The sequence below is a fragment of the Apteryx rowi genome, unplaced genomic scaffold (assembly GCF_003343035.1).
Source record: "Apteryx rowi isolate R43461 unplaced genomic scaffold, aptRow1 scaffold_57, whole genome shotgun sequence".
In the NCBI taxonomy this organism is placed as follows: domain Eukaryota; kingdom Metazoa; phylum Chordata; class Aves; order Apterygiformes; family Apterygidae; genus Apteryx; species Apteryx rowi.
The window spans coordinates 680,165-704,271 of record NW_020450838.1 but is presented as its reverse complement, the minus strand read 5'-3'; the positions used below and the strand labels follow the sequence as shown (position 1 = coordinate 704,271).

The window sequence follows — 24,107 nt, the reverse complement described above, 5'->3', positions numbered from 1 at the left end:
CAATGAAGATGAGAAAATTGCTTTAAAAAGTTAAAGTTGTTATGAAATCACAGACCTCCAAGTGGTCAGTCTTTAAAGAAAAATGCAGCTGTAATGAGACTTGTGATAAGACTACAGGAGTTAGCAGAAATGTATTCTGAGCATAGATTTGGGTATGAGAAGATGTAGATATCATTTCTGTCATTGACTTCCTTCACTGAAGCAATTTGGGAAATCACTTAATATCTCTGGTCCTGTCCTGCTGTTATTGTAAAACTATGATAAAAAGAGCTTCTCTGTCGTACACACTGAAATACTTCAATGTCATGTGCCGCGTTCATACATAATATTATCATATTATTTATTCATGCTCATGATTAAACTTGGTTTCAGAGAGAAAATTAAATGCCATTCCCTTCCATTAAACAAACTCCATGTTTTCTTCCTTTTTGCTAGATAGTTATCATTCCCAAGCTTTTGCAGTGGCACAATTTGGGATATGGCTGAAGCTGCGTTTTATTTCTCAGAGCATTATATGATGGGAGTGCAAAAGCAAACTCTGTGACAGTCTTCCAGGTTCCTGACATTTTATTTTTCTCATGATGAAGGTCACCTCAAATTCTCTTGTATAGATAGGGAGACTGCTTTTCCTATGTACTGTTCTGATTTATTCTTCTAATTTGCTTTTTAAAAGGAAGCCAATGAGAAGATTGGTAGCTATAATGAAGTCTTTATTAAGAATGGCATTAATATCAAGGACATGGGTTCGGTTGTAACCACAGGATCAGAGTATAGATTATGCACAGATTTGCCATGCCTGTTCATTAGGGTTTGTTAATTACCCCCTTTCCCCTGGGAAGCTTCTTGGMAGGTTTAGGGGTAAACAGCAAAGACAAAGAGAAGTACACTGGACTACATCATACTTTACTGATGTGAAAAATAAATTCTTGCTAATTGCCTTGAACATCTGGGGGACTCCCCTTTAGAGGATATCTGGGAAAGAATGCTGGCCTAAGATGCCATGTATGCACTATTGTACCTATATTGCCAGAATTGATGCTGGGGCTCTGCTAAAAGGTTCAGTAAATAATTTCTATTGGGTAGCTTCAGTGCTGTGTACTTTCTGAAGAAGGGAGTATACATGAATTCCTTTTGGGAGGGAGAAGTCACCTTTCACCTCCATCTTTTTAAGAGAGAAAGGATTGCCTATTGATTGCAGCACTAACTGGGGACTTGAGGTACTTGTGCCAAAGTTATTTAGGACAAGTCACTGATGGATAAGTCCATAAAGCAGCCTTAGATTCAGAACTGTAAAACCCAACTTTTGGGAAGTCTTCTACAGAGTGGAATCTCCAGTTAGGCACCAGATTCACTGTGCAATACATGGAGAGAGGTGGATGCTGCAAAGTGGGAAATGCAGAAGCCTCCATAGCAGAAAATCCTGTCAGCTGGCCAAAAGAAAACTTTTAATGACAATACAAGACTGTTCATTGAACAGAGACTACACAGAGTGTCACAAGTGCAGTATGAGAGGGATGCATGTCCTGGGTTCTTTTTTGAGGAGAACATATACCCAGTCCTTGGGAAGAAGGTCAGTAGGTCTGTAGTGGACAGGAGGTACTGAGAGAAAAGGTGTTCACTTTATATGGCTTTATGATATGTTTTGATACAGCTCTGCTCCCAGGTAAATGAAGTAATAACTTGACTGCAGAATTTTTCTCATTGTCTCTGTCAGATAAATTTCATACAAAGTATGACAGTTTGTGCAGAGGACAAGGACGACCACTAACCTTACAATCTCCTTGACACAACAGTAATAGCATTGGAATATCATTTTACATAAAAATTACAACCCTCTCTGAACAACAATTCAGGAAAACGTTCTGTTTCACCGGAACAGGTTTCTCTTAATTCACACATATACTTTCTGGTTGACTTGACCACATTTATTCACAGAGACAAAAAAAAAAGACATTGAGAACCTGCTGGTAATGGGGGCATCTGTGGTATGCGTTTCTTCATCCGTCATCGTTAGAGTCTTGGAAAAGTTGTGTGCACTTATTCCAGCCTGACCCAAGGGTTCTGTGTAAAATCATCCACTTTAATTAGGCCATCTGGTCCAATGCTGTATGAAGAATAGAATTAGCATCTGTTAATTAATTAATATTACACTTTCAATATAATGTATTATAAAATAATGCTGATTATAAGTTTCCCTACTTCGACTGGATTTTTCCTCCTCAACTCTATTGAAATGTCTCTTCAAGCTTTGTTCTTTGGACCTTTCCAACACTTGATGGATACTCTTCCATTGATATTATGGAGGGAAGAGATGGTTTGGACCTTGTGCAAGCTTCATCATGACTTTTCTCTTGACACATTCTGTACATAGAATAGGCTCTTCATCTCTTCATTCATTTACATAAACACCTTCCTCTTTCCAAAACAACTAAACTCTAATTAAACTAACCAACTAAAATCTATGAGATGTTTTAAAATATTATCCTGCAATAACATTTCATTGTAAAGATTGATCAGCATCCAAAACATGTCTCTTCTTTTCTTTTGTRTCATATCTGTTCAGCATCTGACTTCCAGAAGACTATAAAAATTTGCACTAACTACACTACCAGCTTTCTAGAGACTAAACTAAGCTACCAGGCACAAGGATTTATTATGTATGTAGTACAGTGAGAACAATTGCGAACAAATGTGTTACATAGTAAATCAGAAAGCAATGGTCCTTAGCATTCAAATAAGAAAATGTTATTTATACTGTAAAGTTTTGAATCAGGGACATTGTCTTTCTCAGTTGTGAAGCATCTTTGATGCTATAAAATAAAATAAACAACTATGGTTACTCTTCTGTCTTTTTAGACTTTATTAATGTCCTATAATTACTGTTTACTCCTTGGATTTAGCCATTCTTTATGCTTTTTCACTTCATTGTTTTTACTTTATATTAGTTATTACTTAGTTACTATTACTATTAGCAATATTACTATTAGTACTATTCAAATTAATGGTAATATTGTTATTAGTTATTACTTAGTTATTAATAGCAATATCATTATTACTATATATTATTTTTTATCTTGAACCTTCTTCGCTCATCTCCTGCCATATTCATCCATCCTTCTACATTTTCATAGCTAAAGTGTAGCAACATTCCAAAAATGAATGATCATACTTACATCTCCTGTTCAATGTAATTTAGCATTCGGCTGACATGGGATGCTGAAATCTCTCCATCCATTTCAGCAATGTAAGTATAGAGAAACTGGAAAGTGCTAAAAGGAATACGTGGGGGTCCATCGTGATCACCAGATAAAACCTCGCATATGATTTTCAGTGTTTTTGCAATACTCTATTGGAAAAGAGAACAGACAACAAAAAAGCTTCAATTTGGCATTGTTAATGAAGAGACCAGTAGCCAATACCTTTTGGTGTGGAAGTAATGCCAAAGGCAATAAAAATGTGCTGGCAAAAGTGACATAAATAAAAAGTATAATGATGTCAGCATTGTCCTGAGTAGATGAAGGGGACTTCTTGGATTTCCATGATTTATGTCAAACTTGATTTTATGTCATATCTGAAGAATTAGTTTATGTGAAGATATAAGGACTATATTGTTGTTAGTGAGGAAGAATAATAAAATATTTTTACAAATACTATCATTAGTATGAATATGTGATGGATGTTAGTGTTCGTCTTGTTTTAAATAACATATTCCTTTTTAGAGGGAAGCTAAAGAGCTTCCACCCATGTCTACCCTGGACAAGGGTGAAAGTTTAAATATTCCACTTTTTAAAAGTCACTGGGCTTCTAAAGCTCATCTTTTCCCCCCTGCTATCTGATTTCTAAGTGTGGATGGTAATTTTGACCTAGATCTGCAGAAAATCTTGGCCCACTCTGTGCTGGTTCTAATGTGCAGCCTCTCATAATAAGGAGATGATTAAAGGCTTTGCCAGTTCTCAGTCTTTCCATGACTGTCTGCTCCAGGAAGGAAGTCATTGGTTGCGTATCTTAAATCTGTTCCTGTACACTTAATGTCTCAGTAGTATGTACAGTTGTGCAGTGTTTTTCAGACTCTTTGCGTGGATATATAATTCAAGCTACTACTTATCACAAAATTTGGTGGTGCTGAAAACCTGGGGTATAATTCACAAAATCACATTTTTATTAAAGTCAGATAAATAAGAAATAGAATTTAAAAACATATAGCCCTAGAATAAAACTTCAGTTTGGAATTTGTTTGGGGTAAAAATGCTAACAGATACACCTTGCAGAAACAACTCAGCTATTCATTAGGAAAAAGAACATAAAATGCAATAATGTCCAAGCAGTGATGATGAACTACAAACAGAAAAAAGGGTGAAGTGGAATATGATAGCTTAATACAGCTCATTGTGCACTAGACCATCTACTCAGAGAAATCAAACTAGCTGAATTGTGATAGAACGTGTTCTATAGCTCTACTGTGACAGAACGTGTTCTCCCTACTAGAAGGTGGTTGACAAACTGGAGATAATTTAGGAAATGGTGACAGGGCCAATATAATACAGGAAAAAATAGCTGTGTAAGAAAAGTCTCAAAACATAAACCAGGGAAAAGCTGGATGAATTATGAATAATTAAAACATATCTTTGGTTGTATTTACCATCTTAATACTTGAGGTGCCTTCCATGTTGCATGAGACATCATTGAAAATCACAGTAAGATGACCCTTGCCCTAAATAATTTACAGTTTAAGTTGACAAGCTGGTAGGTGCCCTGAGAGCCATAATTTACAGTTGAGGAGTAAAGCTACACCCTGGCTAATGGAAAGAGAATGGACATCTTTTCTGTCTATCCACCCATCCTTCAATTTATGTATAACTAACAGAAAAAGGGAGATTAAGAGCAATGAATATATAGTTAAGAACAGAACCTAAAGAAAACTGATACTTAATTTGTCAAAGACAAGTTTAAGGGCTGTCTTGATCACAGTAAAAATACTGTTAGAGAAAGCAGAAGTTTAGTAGCAGGCTTTTCAATTTGGTAGATAAAGATGAGATGATAAAGCCGGACAATATGGAATGGGCATACAAGCCATAAATTTCTTCATCCCAATATGTAAATAGAATGGCAAAATCAAAAAAAGCTTAGCTTTGGCTTGTCTGTCCTTATTTAAGTAAATATCTTATGTAAAGCACATTAAATGCTCTTCACCTTAAGAAGTTCTCACATGGGCAATATTGTAAGGATATCAAATTATCTCTTGTAGGAAACATAAAGATTCACAATGTTTTGAGCTTTATGAGCTGATGACAACTTAAATAACAATCCAGATTTTTCAGGAAACTGATACTATTTTGCATGAAGTACTTGTGCATGACTTTTGAATCCCACAAGATGGTGCCACCTGATTATATAATAATAAGATATACACTTGTTAAACCAAAAAAATGACTCTTCATTTCCTTAATATAAATCAATGCACAACTTTTTTGTTTAGGTAAAATTAGGAAAAAGGTCGCTGACATTTCGTAGAATCTTTATCAAAACTTGTCTTTACAGGCAATTCTGCTGATAGGAATTATGTTTTTATTAGTGAAGAGCTATGTATGAAAACAGTAATGTTTTACTAATGTTTTACTAAAACTTCATTGCACTATTTTTTTTGTCACTCAACTACATTTAATATCTTCTGTGACATCAAAATGATCTTTACAAACACATAGGCTATTTCCACAGCACATAAGTTTAATATCACAACTAGAACCTGATGGCTTTTGCAGAAGTACAAACTGTGTGAACAGATGAATTTCTAAAAACATTTCTCAGTTTCATGACAAGTTGGAAAAAGAGCAGAAGCAACAGAAGAACAACAGCAAATACAATCTCTGAAGAGAATTGACTCTAATTAGAGTGCTTTTCTGAAATTCCCATGAGGCAGGTGTTAGAACTAATGCTGGCAGAAATAGTTTTGAAGACAAGAGTCAAGGAAGTATGTCCCACCAAGGTTAAATCTTGTAAATCTTGTTGTGTTAGAAGTAGATACATAGATGAATAAATTATAATGTCTAAGAAACTTTTAAAATAATCTACTGCTACTGCAAACAGCCCATAGAGCTTCATCCATTAACGTCTGCTTTAAGCTTTAACTTCTGTTTGAGTTGTAACAGATCATTCAGGACTTTATCTTTTATTCCCCAGTCCACTGATCATCACCTCTGTGCATGCCTACATCCACGGCCTAATCTCATCTGAATTACAGCTTTCAACTGTAAAATGAAGTTGGTTATACCAATATAACAAAGGTGCCATAACTAGTGCTCTGCTAATCCTCCAAATGGCCTCATGTACARATTAGGGAACTATGCAGTCTCCAGTATGCAAACATTTGCCCAGTGCAGGTATATGGGATGAGAAAGGGCCTTTCATGATATCTGCAGGTGAATCTGTCACATCAATCCATCTGATTGTATCAGCTCAGTAACTTGGTTGTCTTCCACTTCTAATTGAAAATCACAAATCCATTTTCCTTTATAAAATGGCTAAGAGAATCAAAGAAGCAATGCATCTAAGTACTGTGAGAAGTATCTAGCTGTTTTTCTGAACCCACAGTGAAGTCTGTGACTGTATTTGCTAGATTGTCAACACTGATAGCTTTTTACATTCCAGTTTCTAGAGGTTATGAGAGAAGACTGCAACCTGTTTACCACAGGGCATGACTATCAGTTGCCATTAGACCCAAATGCACTATCTCCCCTTTGGTTTTTATAGTCAGAAAAACATGAACTGAAAGCATGTGTTATGGCACCAAGTTTCCCTAGTGTTCTTGGATTTCTTTGACAGATATTGTCTGAATATTAGGTAGCGGTGAAAAGTTGTTTCCCTTGACACAAGAAGTTTGTTTTAGTCATCCAAATTACATATACAAAATCAGAGTGAGGGAGGAACAACAAAACAGAGCCAGGATACTTCTCTTCAGTCATATCTGCTGAATGATGCTGGAGACAGAGAAACTCTTTTGTTCTAGCCCTCGCAGCTATGGCATAGCACTGCAGAAATGTCTTTATGAAACCATTAGATGAAGCCTCTGTCACTGTCTCTCTAGCTGCCTTCCCCTATGTTTAATCTGTTGCAAATTGTCTGGAAGGACAAAAGCTTGGAAAGAGCGTGCTATAAATATTCTGACTCCCTTGATCCCTGAAAGAATACAGTTAAAGTAATTTCCTTATTCCTAAAAGAGATTTCCTCCTGACTTAAAAAACAACAGCTGTGTTAGTCACTGATACAGTTAAAATGCATAATTACTCAGTCTCCTATTTCAACCCAAACATTAACTCAAAATCACTATATAAAAAAATATTCGTACAGGGCAACATAAAAGTGTAAAGGAACTTACCACTCCAATCGGACTACATGACAGGGCTAAAAACTTCAACCACTCAATTTCTTCAGTAAAACCCCCAACATCCATTACACTTGCRAATAAGTCTTTTGGGAGATTCAGTGACTTCCACATGTGAGCCAATTCATCTGCACTGATGATGAGTCTCCCTCCCACCTGGAAATAAATGTAAATAAAAAGGCATCACAGGAAAATGAATGCCATTTTGTCTTCATTTGGAATAAGGCAAATTTTTCTCTTATTTAATCCAAAATCAGCCCTGGAATACTTGAATGAGGCTTAACCTACGCTTTTGCTTTTGAAGTAAGCTGTGATAATTGGGGCCAAGACTTAAAGGGAGCATCAGTGATACCAGAGAATAACTGGCTGCCTGAAGCTCACGTTTTGCTGGTATAGCTAAGAAAGATTATGGCAAAATTAATCCATGAAGAAAATAGGGGGGAAAAAAGTAGAAGCGAATAATGATTACAGGTTGTATAAATACAGATAAAATTAACAGTGTGAATACGGGAAATAATTATTTCTGCAATATCTGGTAGGATGTTAATTTTACAGAACTATGGCCTGACTGTAATTTTAAATTTGTTAGTGGACATTTAATCATGCAAATTCTCCCTTTGACTACAGCAGTATGACTTGTGTGAGCAAGTGATCTGAGTATGAAAGCCATGAATAGTCAGGGCCAAAGGAAGCACAGCTGAAGAAATAATCTACTTTCTACTATATGGAAACAGCTAATACACTACTATGTTCTATATACGTTGTATTTGTATTAACTGAATAGAATATTTATAGGCMTAAAGCAGGCTATCCAAACTGAAAATGTGTTCACCATAACTATATTACTGGAATAATAAAAATAATAAACCCCCTATATATATAAGTTATCAATCTGTTTCTTGCCCCCAAAAGTAAGGAAGATGTTTCTTACTCTTTGATGTAGGACTTTTAAGAGCTCTGGTGTGAGGTCTTTCCATTTTGACCAAGGCCCCCTTTCTTGTCCTTGTTTTACTGGAGGAGTATCACCACAGGCCACAGCAGTAAAGTAGCTAGATGAAAAGATAAAGAGGTGCTTGCTTTCTAAATGCCTTTAATCAAAGCAGATCTTTTTAACACAGATGTTCAAGCAAGTTATGCTTACTAGACAAAAAGTGATTGGTTTTCAATGTCTGGTTTGTCTGTTAACTTTAATTTTAAATAGCACTGTTTTGTTCTGTGCTGTCAATGGACTTCTTCATTATTCATGCTCAAACTGGATTTTGAGTAGTGCCTTCAGGACCTGATCCAACACACACTGTAATCAATATGGAGTCTTTCCAGTGACTCTAGAGAGTTTTATTTCAGGACCAGAGTGCTCTTAACTTCAGAGACTGCCACAGGAGCATGGATTCATCGTGGTATGTCTGTTTACCCTGTTTCTCCATCGGGTTTTTACGCTTTAGGGGCTCTCACCTGGTTTGTTATCAGCATGCAATTTAGCTGCATTAAAGTTAGTTCTGGTATGTCTAAACAGACTGTAGTCAGGGCAGTGGTGTAGTATTGACCTACTCTAAACTTAGCTGAAAGCTTATTCTTGTGGTGAATTTAAGCTCAGATCATASAGTAATCACAACCAGTCTTTGACCAGACTGAACTACTTAAGCACAGATATTTACCCCCACTAACTCTTCACTCTCACTGAGAAAGATGTAAAATAAGAGACAGCCTACTACAAATACAAGCCAATATTTTGCTTTTGCCATCTGCCACTTCATGTATGTACAATTGCTGTACAGGGCTAGTAGGTTACTACTACTAGAAGCTCAGTCCCCAGGAGGGGTAAAGCAAGGTAACTCTATTAATGTCAAGGGGCAGAACACTGAAATTACCAAGATTTCTACGGTTACGGGCACAAATCATTTGTGTCCAAGAATAACTGGTATTTTGTTAGAGGAAAAAAAAAAAGTTAACGTACTCTGCAGACCATTGTAGCAAATCTGGAGCCTGGGTTTGGATAGCAGCTTTTGCATATTGCTTTAGCACTTCTCGCAGTTTTGAAAGACTGCACGTTTGTTTATTTGTACACGATGTAATTACAGCACCTATGAGGAAAAATAATACTTTTGCAACAGTTTGTCTATAATGGAATGTGCAAATATGAATAATAAGCTTTCATACAGTTCAGTACTCTCCTACTGAAAAAAACTATAAATTCAAAGCCCAACAAACTTAAACTTAAATGGGAACTTCCACTTCCATTGGGACACATGGAATCAAATCTTAAATTAGCTGCATTCCGAAGGAAATCATACAAGTGTCATTCTCTAAGGCAGAATTTATGAAAACAGCTAACTTTTTTCTTGCAAAAGTTTCACTTCTCAGTGCTAGTGGTAGTTAATATAGGCTCAATCAATTATAATTAATACTAGAGCCATTGCTTTAAATTTAAGTTTTTCACAATCACAGCATTCAAATGATAAATAAGACATAAGGAGAAGAAGGAAAAATATACACCCATTACATTATATATAGGAACAAGAATCAAATAAATTTCCATGTAAGATGGAGAAATCTAATTCCTCATGGAAAATGAGGTCAGAAGCAGTTAGATTTTTAACGAATGTTAAACAAGCAAATTTATCTACCATTGCAACACAGTTGCTGGGACCTCTAAGCAACAGCACAGTTTTGACTTTCCATGAGGTGTGCATCCCTGAAAACTAGTACTTAATTATCCTAAGGACTTGAGTGCTCAATGTCTATTAAACTCCCAGAAAATGTGGTGTCCTTTTGTAGCCTCCTTTGAAAATCAAAGAGAAGACAATAATGTCAGCAAGCAAAAAAGGCTCCCAAAAGTCACAAAAGGCTGTAAATTATCCAGAGGTTGGAAGGGAACAGTCAAAATAGTTAAACTATTCCACTGATTTGTGTGAGTAAGGGCTGAAAGGACATAATGGCTGTGCCCCTGCCAGTAACCAATAGACCTGTCTAATGTCTACACTCTATTGATGACAGCAAAATAACTAGAAGTGTCTCTTCTTATAGGTGAAGATATATTAGTCATGTTTGTACTGTGCAGGCATCTTGGAGGTGTAGCAGGCTGCGGTAAATTGAGAATGAGGAAAAGGGTTTGGATGGTCTGAGTGACCCTTTGTGGTGAGAAGACACCTCCAAAGGGTGGGAGGAGCTGTGATGTACTACAGGGTCCCTGCAAGGATGGCTCAGGAACCCCATGGGGGGTCATCTGTTCACATGACCTGTTGTAGGAAGGTCGGGTCCTATGCAGCGGCTTCCACCTGGGCCAGACAGCAGCCTAGGGTGTTTGCACCCCAAGCCTTGGTTAGCTTAGGGGAGAGCTGACTGAAAAGCTAAAGGGAAGAAAGAAGTAAAGAAAAGCTGAAGGGGAAGAGCAAATGAAAGAGAAAGCTGAAAGCAAATAGTAAGTTATTTCAGAATTCTAGTAGGGCCTACCAAAACTGATTCCCAGAACTTGTTGCTTTCATATAAAAATCAGTTGAGAAGCTGGACTGATATAATACCAAACCGCATGGAAAGGATGGTGTGGGGTGGTATCACATGGTAGTGATAGGTGGGACCCCATCTCCCTTACCTTTCTTCCCTTTACCCCCAAAAATCCAGTTCTAAAGAAGAATCAAGAACCTCAGTGGCTGATGAATTCAGGAAGCAAATATCAGYCTTTCACTAACACTAAAGTGAGAGCAATGTGCCTAGCTTTTATTTTAATTGACTACAAAGAATCTGAGAACAAAGTGTTAGAAGGCAAGCCTAGAGGGTCACCTGGTCTCTCCTTCTGCCCAGAGGCTGGATCAGTGATGTCTTTGCCCTTCCGGACAGGAGTTTGTCTAACCTGCTCTTGAAGACCTCCAGACTTTCTATGTGTAGGCTTTCTGGCATTCTGCCTGCCATGGCCCTGATGCCATCAACAGGCCTTCATGGCCCTGACCAGCCTCATCTGGGGCTTCCCCCAAACTGCTTGCCCATGGCCCAGGACCACATTTAAGTTCAGCCTGCGGCTGCCAGTTCCCGCAGCTGAAGCAATGCCAGTCTACAGCCCTGCCTGGCCTGTCCATGGCCCTGCTGATCCAGACCCGGACCCGTAGGCTCACTGCCTGGCTTGACCTCAGACCTGTTTTGTCATTATGGACCTGCCTAGTGATCATGAGGCTGTGTCTGACCCCAGCTACCCTCACCAGGCCTGATCCGGGTCTGCAGCTTGGCTTGACCTCAGACCTGCCTCATCACTACGAACTTGGCTGATGGACCCTTGATTGGACCTGGCTGGGCTCACTCAGGGGCAATGGGATGTGGCCTGGCTGATGAGGCCCTGGGATTGCTGATGATCCCCCCATGGGATCGCACCCAGCTCCTGTCCCTTAGGGAGAAGCAGGTCCTTGCGTCTCCCTGCACATTCAATGCTTCTCTGCGAGAGAGCTTATCCTGCTCTCTAGCTTACATCTGCCTTGCTACATTTTGAACTGACCATTTTATTTTCTATTCTCCATTAACTTGGAGAGTATCTCTTCCCTTACATCTCTGCAATAATGTTTTAAAGATTTAAGGACTATTATCATGTCACCTTTGGTACTCTCTGCTCTATAGTAAACAACCTGAAATTGCTCAATCCTGCCTTGCATGTTTTGTTTCATAAAATTTTAGTTACTCTCATCTGGAGTCTTCAACTGATCCACATCCTTCTTGAAATATGATTCCCAAAACTGGACAAAACACTCCAGCTGAGACCTTACCAATGCTAAGAATAGCAGAAGGATTATTTCATCTGGCTATAAATGATACCCCTGAATATAAATGATGAACCTGTATTTCACAATAGTCCTCAAATATTTTTCTGCAAAGCTGTGAGCTGTCTAGTTATTCCTTACATTGTATATATTGTTGCTGATTCCTGACTTGCACAGAATCTTGCACATTTGTTTATTGAATATCTTTTTTGCATGAGATTTCTTTAAGTTGTTAAGATATGTTAAGAGAATTTTTAATTCAGATTTTATCCCTCGGTTCCTTGGACATAGTATAGCTGGAAAAAAATCCTCTTCCTTAATCAGCCCACATGTAGCTGGCTCTGGCCACTTCTTATGTCAAGTATTTTCCCTTCCTTTTCTGGATCAGCAAAATAATTAAGAACACAGACATTTCAATTACCATTTTGATTCAGTGTTAATACCATATTATGATAATTAAAGTTTATCAGAGCAATTTGTAAGGAAAGCTAAGTRTATTACATCTGATATACCACTTAGTTATTCCAGTTTGGGGCTGTTATTGCAGAGGATTGGCTTCAGAATTTTTTTAAAACCTGATAATGGGGTGATGGAGAAACAGGTTCTTAACAAACCTTGTAATTAATTATACATACATTCTTATGTAATTTTATCATATTATTATTCAACATTATTCTTGTCAACAAGTGCATCAGGCAAGTAAGATGAAACACATCTTTAGCATTCTCCTGAATTAAGTGTTCTAATATTTGTTCAAAAATAAAAAATTAGTCCAATATACATCTGCCAAAAACTTGAGAAATGTCCTGCTAGTGAAAACATACCAGTATCTTCTGCCCATGAAAATTATGAGCATTGCTTAGTTGGAATTTCTTATCTTCTTCATGAATTCTGTACAACATGGGCCTGATGCTACTATTTCTGTTTAAACCAGAGTCTCAGCTGGGCCAGATATGCAACTGGTGTTAAATCAGCACCACTCCATTTACCCTAGCTAGGAAGCTGGCCTGTATTCCCAGTTTAGTCACTGGCAAGTCTCTGAATCAGATCTTATCAGAGGTCTAGGTACTTTTTAAATTGTCTTAAAACTTTATCCTAAAGCATTTGAAATAATTAGGAAGCTTACTATTTACTTAATAGTAGGCTTCTGATTACTTTTTCTCCTCAGATAATACTGCAGAAAATGTATCATTATCTGTTGCAGCTCCTTGAAATGATACAGGAAATGATTGAACATAAGCAAGTCTCAGATATGTCTCCTTAGTCCTGAGCCTACATTAAAGGATGCCAGTAATAGCTTGAAGGAAGAAGGTTGCCTTCATCTTAAATTATTCAGTAGGAGTAAAGAGCATTAAATCATCAATATGGTCACCTTCACCTTAATTATCTTATGTGTGAAAAAAAAATTGATTTGAAGAAATCTCTAGTCACAGAAAATCAGTTATTCTCTAAAATAGGATTCTTCTAGCCTCTGGTTTTGTGTGATGGGGAGCCATGCTTCACTTTTGATATTCTAGCTCCAATACAATCTTTACTTTGAATGTCTACTTTCTACCCTTTATTTCATTTGCAGTATCTCTCAACTAAAATTCTCAAGCAATTGTTTTTTCCACTTATGGAGCAGGCATTTTAAACCTTCAGGGATATTCTTGTCATCATATTCCCTTAAATTTCAAGGCAAATACTTGCAAAATCTTCCTTAAGATTTATGTCATATTGCTTTCATGGGGGAAAAAAAAAAAGACTGTCTACAAATCACTGGCTTGAATTTTGCCCAACCTGGTACTGAGAGTGACTGAAGATCTTTTCCGATCTGAAAGCTGTTTGTTGTCTTATGGGAAATGAATTTAGTGATCTCACTCTACTTTCTAGTGACTATGTTAGCCTAATTTATGACTCCCACAGCAGAGATGGCTGGAAACATAAAGACTTGAAGACAGATTTTCTTTTTCTAATATGAGTCATCTGCTCAGATTACTGCTGGGGGACATTGCTGGCTTAGGCCGGGGAAGCTTGAACTCTTGGTGTCTGTGCCTTTCCGTATGGAGAAGCAAATAGAATTATATAGAAGAACAACTCTACGGTAACTGCTATGTTCTGTGTCCTTCTATGACAACTTAATTGCTTGTATTGACTTTCAGCTCAGACCCGTTGTAGCGTTTGTTGTGTCATGGAATGGGCTGTCTTGTGAGCTGTGCAAGACCCTCCTCTGGTGGACAAGGGTCTGCTTCTCAGGGCTAAGGTGACCTGACAGCCTGGTTGTGAAGAGATGGTCCTGAAATATAGAGGCGGTCCTGGGTTTTGAGTAAAATGTATAGTTTTTTTTTTCTATTGGACTTCTGTCAAGATGATGGATTTTCTGCCTTTCTTTCTCTTAGGTGTGATTTACAGAGCTATAATTTACTCCCGGCTTCATACAAGGAGAAGCAGTGGTCTCAGTCTTAGCATTCATGTCAGGTCACATGAAAGAAAACTGGTGACCTAAAATAAGCTGTTTCTTTGCTATCTCCCTCTGAAGCTCTCATCTGCACTCACATCTCTAATCCCCATGCTGATTCCAAGAGTTGTTTGTCTCTTTCTTAYGCCAAAAGGGCCAGCCCTTTTGTTATGGTGGACCTACCCTTACAGGGTTCAATGCTGGCTTCTTGCCTCTTGTGCCATCTGGTCTCCTCTTCTTGTATCTGTGACCTACATTACCATGTCCTGAGCTTAGTAGGGGATCGGCCTTTCAATCTGGGCTTTAAAAAGACTGGCTTCTAAATGTGCTTGAATTACTATTAGGTAGCTTAGACTCAAAATGCAGGCTTTGCATTTTTTAAAGGTTTACAAATCCTGGTATTAAAGAAATGTCTTAATGCTTTAACAAAAAGTCAGGAAGGCAGATCTGATTTTAGTATTTTGTTTGGTGTTTGGATGATGTTTCTGCATGAGAACCAGAGGATGAAACTGAAAACAACTATTTACAGTCTTGAAACTGTTTCACCTACTTTTGCTGTTCAATATGGTTAACAGTAAAATTAAAAAAATTCTTATTGTAATAATCTACCAACTGATTAGTAACAGACAAAAACGGACTTGGAAAGCATTAATTCAAAAACAGTAAAAGAAAAAATTTTGGAGATGAATTCCTACTGCATGGAATGCTAATCAAGTTGGTGGATCAACAAATGATGCCAAGAAAATTATATTAACTTCCAAAAGATTTGTAAGTCACAATGGAAAACAACAAAAACTGACCTCCCAATGGCTTGAGCCCCTCCAGGCATCAAACACCTATACTCCTGCCCCTGAAAAATTCCCACCGCTGTATGACGTTACTACCTATAGTCTTTGCTCTGCTTAGTGGAAGTTTGGCAGTATATGTCTGAGAATTCCCACATTCCTGTTCTTGAGCCGATTAGCTCCTTTTCTTAGACTATTTCTCCCCAGTTCAGGTTCTATTCTTGTTTCACTTCAAAATGGTTAGCAAATTTTCATCCTGAAATACCTCCCTGGACTCTTAAATATATACTTCCCCACCAAACTGTCCTGTAGCAGGTAATTCCCTCCATTCCATGACCAACTTCCCCAGAAAGAAGTGTGTTCCCCCATCTTTTCATAACRTCCATCTTACCAACACCTGCTCCGCTGTGGTCTGCTGTGTACCATTGTTCCTCCTCCGTGCTCATCCTCACTCTGGTTGTCTCCCTCCTGACCTGCTCACCCACCCGCTGTTCCTTTCTCCCTGTTTCCAAGTTCTTCCCTGTTTTCCACCTTTACTAGAGGCCAAGGTTCTCCCTGGGGAGCTTGGCTGGTCTTCGGGTGAGGACCGTCAGACCCGGCTCTACGAGCAGCTCCGTGCCCCTGGCATCTCAGCTGCAGTCTGGGGACATGTGGGGCCAGGCTCCTCGTTCCATGTGTCCCTGGGTGTCCTGGCAACCACAGTCTGCATCACAAGTGCTCTGACACCATCAGCTGTGTTTCACCCAAAAGAGGGGGGAACATGGGGAGCTTGGATGGGTCACTGGGGGCTCCATGGAGAGGTTGTTTGCAATAGTGCTGGATATCAGCAAAGATGGGTGGGCACATCGAAATAGCGTTGTGACTCTGGGGATAGGCAAGGAAGAGAGGACTCCTCCAGTGGGAGAAGTGGCTGATACACCAGAGGGCTGTGCTGCTATTCAGAGGGACCTCAACAGGCTGGAGAGATGAGCAGAGGGAAATCTCATGAAGTTCAATAAGAGAAGTGCAGAGTCCTGCACCTGGGGAGGAATAACCCCATGCACCAGTACAGGCTGGGGGCTCACCTGCTGGAAAGCAGCTCTGCGGAGAACGACCTGGGAGTGCTGGTGGACAACAAGTTGACCATGAGCCAGCAATGTGCCCTTGTGGCCAAGAAGGCCAATGGTATCCTGGGGTGCATCAGGAAGAGTGTTGCCARSAGGTTGAGGGAGGTGATTCTCCCCCTCTACTCAGCCCTGGTGAGGCCACATCTGGAGTGCTGTGTCCAGTTCTGGGCTCCCCAGTACAAGAGAGACATGGAACTACTGGAGCGAGTCCAGTGGAGGGCTACTAAGATGGTGAAGGAAATGGAGCATCTCTCATATGAGGAAAGTCTGAGAGAGCTGGGCCTGTTTAGCTTGGAGAAGAGAAGACTGAGAGGGGATCTTACCAACATATATAAGTATCTGAAGGAAGGGTGTAAAGAGGATGGGGCCAGACTGTTTTTGGTGGTGCCCAGTGACAGGACAAGAGGCAACAGGCACAAACTGAAACACAGAAAGTTCCGTCTGAACATGAGGAAAAACTTCTTTACTGTGAGGGTGACTGATCACTGGAACAGGTTGCCCAGAGAGACTGCGGAGTCTCCATCCTCGGAGATATTCAAAAGCCATCTGGATGTGTTCCTGTGCATTGTGCTCTAGGTGACCCTGCTTGAGCAGGGGGGTTGGACCAGATGATCTCCAGAGGTCCCTTCCAACCTCAACCATTCTGTGATTTTATCAGAAGGTGTGGTTTGAAACTCATATATAGGGTGCTTGGGGAACAGGCAGGATAATCAGGAAGTGGAATGGTCCAAATTGCTAAGGGAAGGAGTTGACTGAGAAAAAGGTACTAGTTGTACACAGCCTTTAATAAGGCATGCCTAAATCTAGCAACTGGGGTATGTAAATGTAGTGGGGTGACAGGTACACTACATGCAGTTTGTCACGTGACTTATGAACATTTATACACACAAGGCAGGTTGGAGTGGCCCTCAGTTCAGGGAAGTGTGTGCCTGGGAGACGAGCGCTCCACCAGGGTAAGGGGGGATTGGGAAAAAAAAAAAACAAGAACAGCCTGCAAGCATATTTCTCAGCAAACACACGAATGTGTGTGTGTGCCAGTCTGAGGGGACAGCAGCATGGTATAATTTGAAGGTCCAGTTGGGGTATCAGCTTCTAGAATTGTATATTTAAATTAGGCCTGTTTTATGTTAAAATACACATCCTAATCTTCGTGTATTCCCCAAATCCCCTCTTTGAAAACATGATTCAAGTGGAGTTATTTTAGGCAGGCAGCCTAAAAGCAATAGTTCCAGGAGGTCATCTGAACTCTGAAATGTAAAAGCAGGGAAGGCAGGGTCATGGTAAGGCCTGGTTCCTATTCATTTAGCCTGCAATGATATGTAATCTTAGCCCAAAACCAACAAACAAGTATGCTCTAAGTAATTCCTATGGATTGCATATCGCCTTTGTAAATTGCTCGGATGCTTCAGTCAAGAATTTTCAAATGAAAAACACCTTGAAGGATGAAGAGTTAATGTCAAGAAGTACAGTACATACCTCCAGAATTATGTACCATCATTATGTACCATCAGTTATAGATATAAACTAAACTAGAGGTCTGGCAAAAGACAAAGAGTGCTGAAAATAATAATATTGTGCTATTGTGGAAAAGGGATAATGCAGTAATTTGAACAGAAATCCAATAGAAATTGTACATTGTGGTAATTAATCCAGTAAAAAATCTCTAAAGCTTTTATAGCAGAATATTATCATTTCTGCAACCTTCCTTTAAGTGTATGGGAGACTGGTGCCTTACGTTCAGGTGACAGAAGTTGTGCTTTAGGTAGACTACAATAAAGTTTGTCCAGCAGTGAATCTTAAATGACTGCCACAGGAAGCTGGCAATATTTCTTTTTGTGGCTTTAATCTACAAATTAAATAGAAATGGTTCTTTTATTTGTATAGACAATGTTTTTTTCTCTTCCCGATGCCTTTGTTTGAAGTTGCATCTTGAGATATCTTCGAAGGCCAGAGAGTCCCAGGAAGATAACATGCCACGTATGGAAGTGATACAACATGAATTTACATCTCTCCTCTTTCAAACAGATTCTACTCTTTCACAGATATAAGAAGCTAAATAATGTTGCTAAATTGTCATTCACCAAAGTGTACTGGTTATCTGCATTTAGCTAACTGAAGAATGTGCCAAACTTGTTGCAGAAGATTCTTGGTGGCGTTCTCACATGCGTTCTCTTATAGGTTACTTTTTCAAGTTGCGATTAGGCTTTGTATGTCCCAGTGAGATTTGTTGCTAACCAGTTAGCACTAATAATATTACTTTGCCTTTTCTATTGATGTCAGAGTAGGCTTTTGTACTTGAATATGGTGGGAATAGCATCCTATTAGGTCTCTTAGTTTTTTGTAGGAAAACCTGTGGGAGGAACCAAAAGAGAGTGAGCAAGTGACTCCTCTCTGAACTGCCTCCACTTACTCCATTGGGAAGATTGGTGTAATACTTCTCCTTTCCCCTGCACAGAAGCAGCAGGGGATCCTCTCTCTAGCACTTGCAAACAGTGTGCAAGAGGCACTGGCCTCAACATCAGATGGACTGTTCTCTCCAGGTTGGTGACAGCACTGCTTAAATAATAGAGCATAGGCGCTGGTATAAATTGAAAACAGAAGGTAGGTTTTATCTTCTTTTTAGGCTCCCCTGGGACCTGGGAAATGAACAGCTACCTCCAGGCTTCCACCCTTTCCTTCAGGAATCTCAGAGAGTCATCTGAGAGTATCAGAAAATACAAGGTTAATGTCGCCCTGGCTGCATATACATATTTCTTTGTATCTAGATATACATATTTATTTTTAAATGTACTGCTATTTAAGCTGGTTTTAATAGGCAGATAATTTTAAATCGTGTTTTGTGTGCCCTGATAAAGCAGAATATTGTGACAAAAACCTTCCTGTTTCATTCTGTTTTCACTTTAAGACATTTTGTGATACAGCATTTGCAACAAAGTTAAAAAAAACAGCAATAATCTGTAAGTATTGGACAAACTGTCAGGGAAGCTTAATAGCATTTATATCACTGCTGAGAGGGTGCAAATGCAATAGAACATGGTCACAGTAACTTTTTTCTGCTGATTGCTAAATGCAGAAACAAAGTTCAGCTGTTTATGGAGAATAAATTAATCAATCCAAGAAACTGCAAATAGAGATACTTACTCCTTGAGAATATTCTATTAAACAAGTTTTTTTGTGGTTTGATTAAACAATCTGCATGATTTTTGCTACCCTTCATATTTATATTTTATTCTTGGTCATAATTGCTTATTATGCAGAATGGTTCATAAACCTGATTTGATAGTGATGTATTTAATTGATTTACAGAGAAACCTGAATTCTTGATGTAACATAGCACACCAATATTATGATATAAACAAAAGCTTAAAAATGATGAGTGGGGCAAGGTGTGCAAAGGAAGCGTCTATCAGAAGGCGTGCTGCTGTGTGGTAACCACATTACCGCTAATAGAATTAAGTAGGCAGTACGTTGCTATGGACATGCATGCATGCTGTTAATCTTATGAAGACTGTGCTTGTGCTGCTTCCTCCCCCAATTTGCTGCTAGTGGTCTACCCTTCTTTAATCCATATTCTGGCAAGAAGGTGAGCAGAGAAAAGGGGCTAATGACTCCTTCATGGATTGGAGCAGCAGGATCATTGGATATAAACAAAATAAAAACAAACTACCCCGCAGTAGAAGCATGTTGTGTTTGTGTCCTGTCTTCCAGAAAGTACAAATAGTCTGTGAGAGATATGGGAGAAAGACAGTGAAGAGGAGCTTGCTATTTTTATCTCACCTTAAATAGAGGGAAGACTTGAATACTTCTTATTTACCTACTTGTAGCCATAGCTGAGAGAAACAACAGCCTTGGATATACAGCCATACATATATTGTCTGCTCTCTGACCTTAGCAGGGTACAAGCTGTATCTAGGTGGAAGGTGTTGAATACTGAATACATTTCTGAAACTCAGATGTTGCCCATCTTCTTTCCAAGGATATATCTTTCAGCAAACCTGGCAGGTCTAAATCAATTATTTTAGTGTAAATTCCCTGCTTGGTCTTCATTTTTTTGCCATGCAGTTTGACAATTCAAGGAGAACAAAGTTCACTAGAGCTTCTCCTCCAGGCTGCAGATGTTTCATTACCCAACTCGCAGGTGGAAGTGGTGCCGACAGGGGTGGAACGTGGGCACAGCTGAGGCATAGTGTGCTCTGACTGGTCCCGAATGGCCCACGAGCCCTTACAGCTGCCTGTGCRACACTGGGCTCTTCATGGCACTTCGCAGGACAGGACAAAATGACATTTATGTCTTGGTTTCTGGTTTCTCTTGTCTCATCACCCTTAGGCTTACCTGAGTGGCAGGAGGGAGCTGTCCTTTTCTCTATTTTATCACAGTTCATTTGGATCCAGTCAGTCTTTCCTCCCTTCCAGTTCTCTTGAAAACTCTGTGCTTCAATGAGAAACAGGTAATAAAGCAGCCAGAGCAACTGTTTCACTCTCTCCCCTCTCTCTGAGTCAGCTGGCATCCAGCAGAGAAGCTGCTGTGCCCCTGTAGCCAGGAAGGACACTGGCTTGGACTGCCTCAGGTTTACCCTATGGCTGCGTCCAAGCTAGCAGAAGTGAAGACAGAAGAGTTACTGTGAGAGAGGTTCCTAGCTAGAGCGATATGAATGATCCCATTGAAAGCTTCCATGTTTTCAACTCATCAATTAGAAATAGTTTTTCTTAAGGCAAATTGGCACCTCAGGGACTACAAGCCAGCAGCAAGATGAAGGCGTAGTGCCTCTGCCTTGCAGGTGTGCAAAACCACACGTTTCCTTCCTGACTCTGGGATCAATGACTGGAGATCGTTAGGAAATAGAGAAAAAAGATTCAGTAGGTGAGCTGTGAAGAAAAGATGATCTTCATCTTCACACCAGTTCTGTGCAGCCACCACCTCACATCCGCTGCTGCACTCCTGCCCTCTGGGGAGCCCTCGCCCCCTCTTAGCTGTGCACCCTCTACACCGGAAAGGATACTGCAGTGTCCCTGTCTTTCTGGTAGCCATCGACCAGAACATTTTCCGCTGAAGGGTCTGTGTCATGAGTCCACTGAGCGGTGATGTGTATTTGGGGTCACCATCTCATGTAAAGGCACTGCAGCTCTTCTTGCTGGGGAAGGTGTTACACTGCAGAGTTACAGGATTATACGGCTGCTGGGAGAGCATATACCTGGGAGGGGTTTCACTTTGAGGACATCCATGGACCACATATTATCCTCTCAGAGGAGTCCACAGAGACTTAACTGCTGAAATCTCTACTTTGTCCTCTTAAGACTACTTGGCAAATCATCTGGAGGTGTCAGGGAAGAGCCCAAACCAGACAGCAGTGGAGGCTCCATAGCCCCTGGCACTTACAACTGACAGGAGCACTACCATGCACCCACAGAAGGTGAACATACACCTGCCTACAAAACCCAGTGGTGTGCTCAGATGGTTTCAGTCCTTATGTGTTTGCTCTGGTTCCCCCCACCCACAGTCCTCTTCCTCTTGCTGCAGCTCACATCAGGAGATCATTATTTACCAATCATATTATAGTAGCACCAAGGGAATGCTGATCCTCTGGTGTCAGAAGCTCAGCAAGTTCAGCAGAGAAGGCCCCAGAGTTACAAGTAACTCAGACATGTATCTGCCTTTTCTCTTTCACACAGGTTTAAGCCATTAAAGCCATTTCTCTTACATTTTCCCCAGGTTAAGAGCAAACATGAAAAATTACTTTGTTGTTGTTGTGCAGTAACTCATTAAATCACAGCAATTTAGTCATGTATCTTAAGGTCAGCAGTGATGTACATCCAATTGGTGTTGACACTAGGTTTTACAGCGATCAGCTAATGACAGTATCGTATATAACAATAACAATAAGAACAATAAGACCTAGCCAGCAAAACTTTCACTCCTTAAAAAAAAAAAGAAGAAAAGGCAGTTTTAACTGTTGCTGAGTGCATAATCTTTCTGAGACCAGTTTCTTGACTTCAGAGGCACAGTATGAGCCAGAGAGCCTGTGGTGGTGGTGCTCAGAGAGCACTCARACAGTGAGGAGTGTGGAGCCTGCAGACCTGCTGAGGCTGTGCCTCGACGCAGCCCAGCAACCGAAGGCTTCTGCAACACCTCACTAAGGCTTCCCAGCAGGTTGGAGGTGCTGCTGCTGCTACCTCAGAGGGACTTGATGGAAACTGAGATGCGTGTCTAATGTGTCCGAGCCTTTGCGTAAGCCTCATGAGCTCCAAGKGTGCAACCAGTGACCTGCTGAAGGGTTGGACCTTGGCTTGCTGCCTCACATGGAGACCTTGCTGCAATGTGCTCCTTGAAACTGGCCCAGCAAAGCTGCTGCGCTGAGCCGGGAAGCTCACACAGGAGTATGTCTTGATGCAATTCCAACGAGTTAGAGGTTACACAGAGGTAAAACTGAGGAGGGGAGGATGGAAACAGAGCTGCATTTTCTTTGCTAAGAGTTTTTGTCCTCTCCTTGTTGTGGCTTTGGTAAAGCTGACTTACCTGGTCTAGCCATGATTTCTTGTGTTTTAACTGGGCAAACTGGGAGCAGCTGGATCACCCACACCACCAAACGTGTGAGCTGAGTGCATGGCTCACCCATGCGTGCACTACGTAAGGAAGGCCACCGAGGTATGCTAAATTCCCTTACCCTGAATGCCCTCTTCTCCAACATGGTCAGTCCCCTGCCTGCCAACAGAAAACTGCTAGCTTTGATAACTGTCTCCCCTTTCRGTCTGCTTTAATTGTTCTGGACATTGTTAATGAACAGAGACCAGAGAGCTACAAAAAGCAGTAGGTAACAAAAGATGGAGATGCTGCATGTACCTGTGTGTTTCTACACACATAATTTTAGCTAATCACACTGCAAAAAAATCTAAAGTAGCTAGATTTTTCTTTTGCTTTTAAATTCTTTATCCTTACCCTGTAATTGGAACCTAGATAATGCTGCGTCAGTATAATGTGAAGTGAAAAACCCCAACAACTCAATTTTAATAGAATCCATACTGATGATCAGAAAATGAGATTAAAGATGACGTTTTTTGGCTTCTAGGCTTTATCGGGCACTAGGAAAAACTGTATGTTTTTAGCTGAAGAGAAGAGAAACTGGGAAGCCAGAACACAGAGATGAAGAAAGATGAAAGCAGCTGAAAAAGAAGAGGAGGAGGTGAGTGAGGGAAAAGGGGGTGGAGGAGGTATGAAAGGGTCAGGTGGCTTACTAGGAAGGCAAAAAAAGGATCAAGAGGGAGGAAGCCAAGTACCAGAAGAAAGAATTATAATTTTCAGCAGCTGGGGAGAAGACTAGAATAGAGGAGTCCTAATGGTGCACAGTTGGAAAGGGAAACTGAAAAGAACTAAATCAAAAAAAAGATAGTAAAACAGAACTTGCGGGGGAAACAGCAGAGAAAAGCAAACCAAAGTGGCTGATAAATGGAGGAGCATGCTGCCATTTATATCAAGGGATGGTGGCAGTGAAAGCATAAAAACGGTAATAGCTTTGGCTTCAGCTGTTCTGTGAGAGGTGCTGGAAATCCTTTCACAGCAGCACGAAGAGCAATAGCCTTCCTCTCACTGCTCTGTTCAATTGAGGGTCCCCAGCAAACTGGTCCAAAGCAATTAGCACAGCTGACTGGTTTAGCATTTTCTGAATA

At 40.1% G+C, this 24,107-nt stretch overlaps 1 protein-coding gene across 1 annotated transcript; it reads right to left on the bottom strand.

Moving 5' to 3' along the window:
* Positions 1 to 2,037: 2,037 nt before the first annotated feature.
* Positions 2,038 to 15,785, bottom strand: LOC112973833 (ropporin-1-like). Its single transcript, XM_026082190.1, has 6 exons — positions 15,731 to 15,785; positions 9,333 to 9,459; positions 8,310 to 8,427; positions 7,373 to 7,534; positions 3,174 to 3,346; positions 2,038 to 2,104 (listed from the first exon to the last, which is right to left on the bottom strand). The coding sequence occupies exons 1-6, from the start codon at positions 15,783 to 15,785 to the stop codon at positions 2,038 to 2,040; spliced, it is 702 nt and encodes a 233-aa protein (XP_025937975.1).
* Positions 15,786 to 24,107: the final 8,322 nt, after the last annotated feature.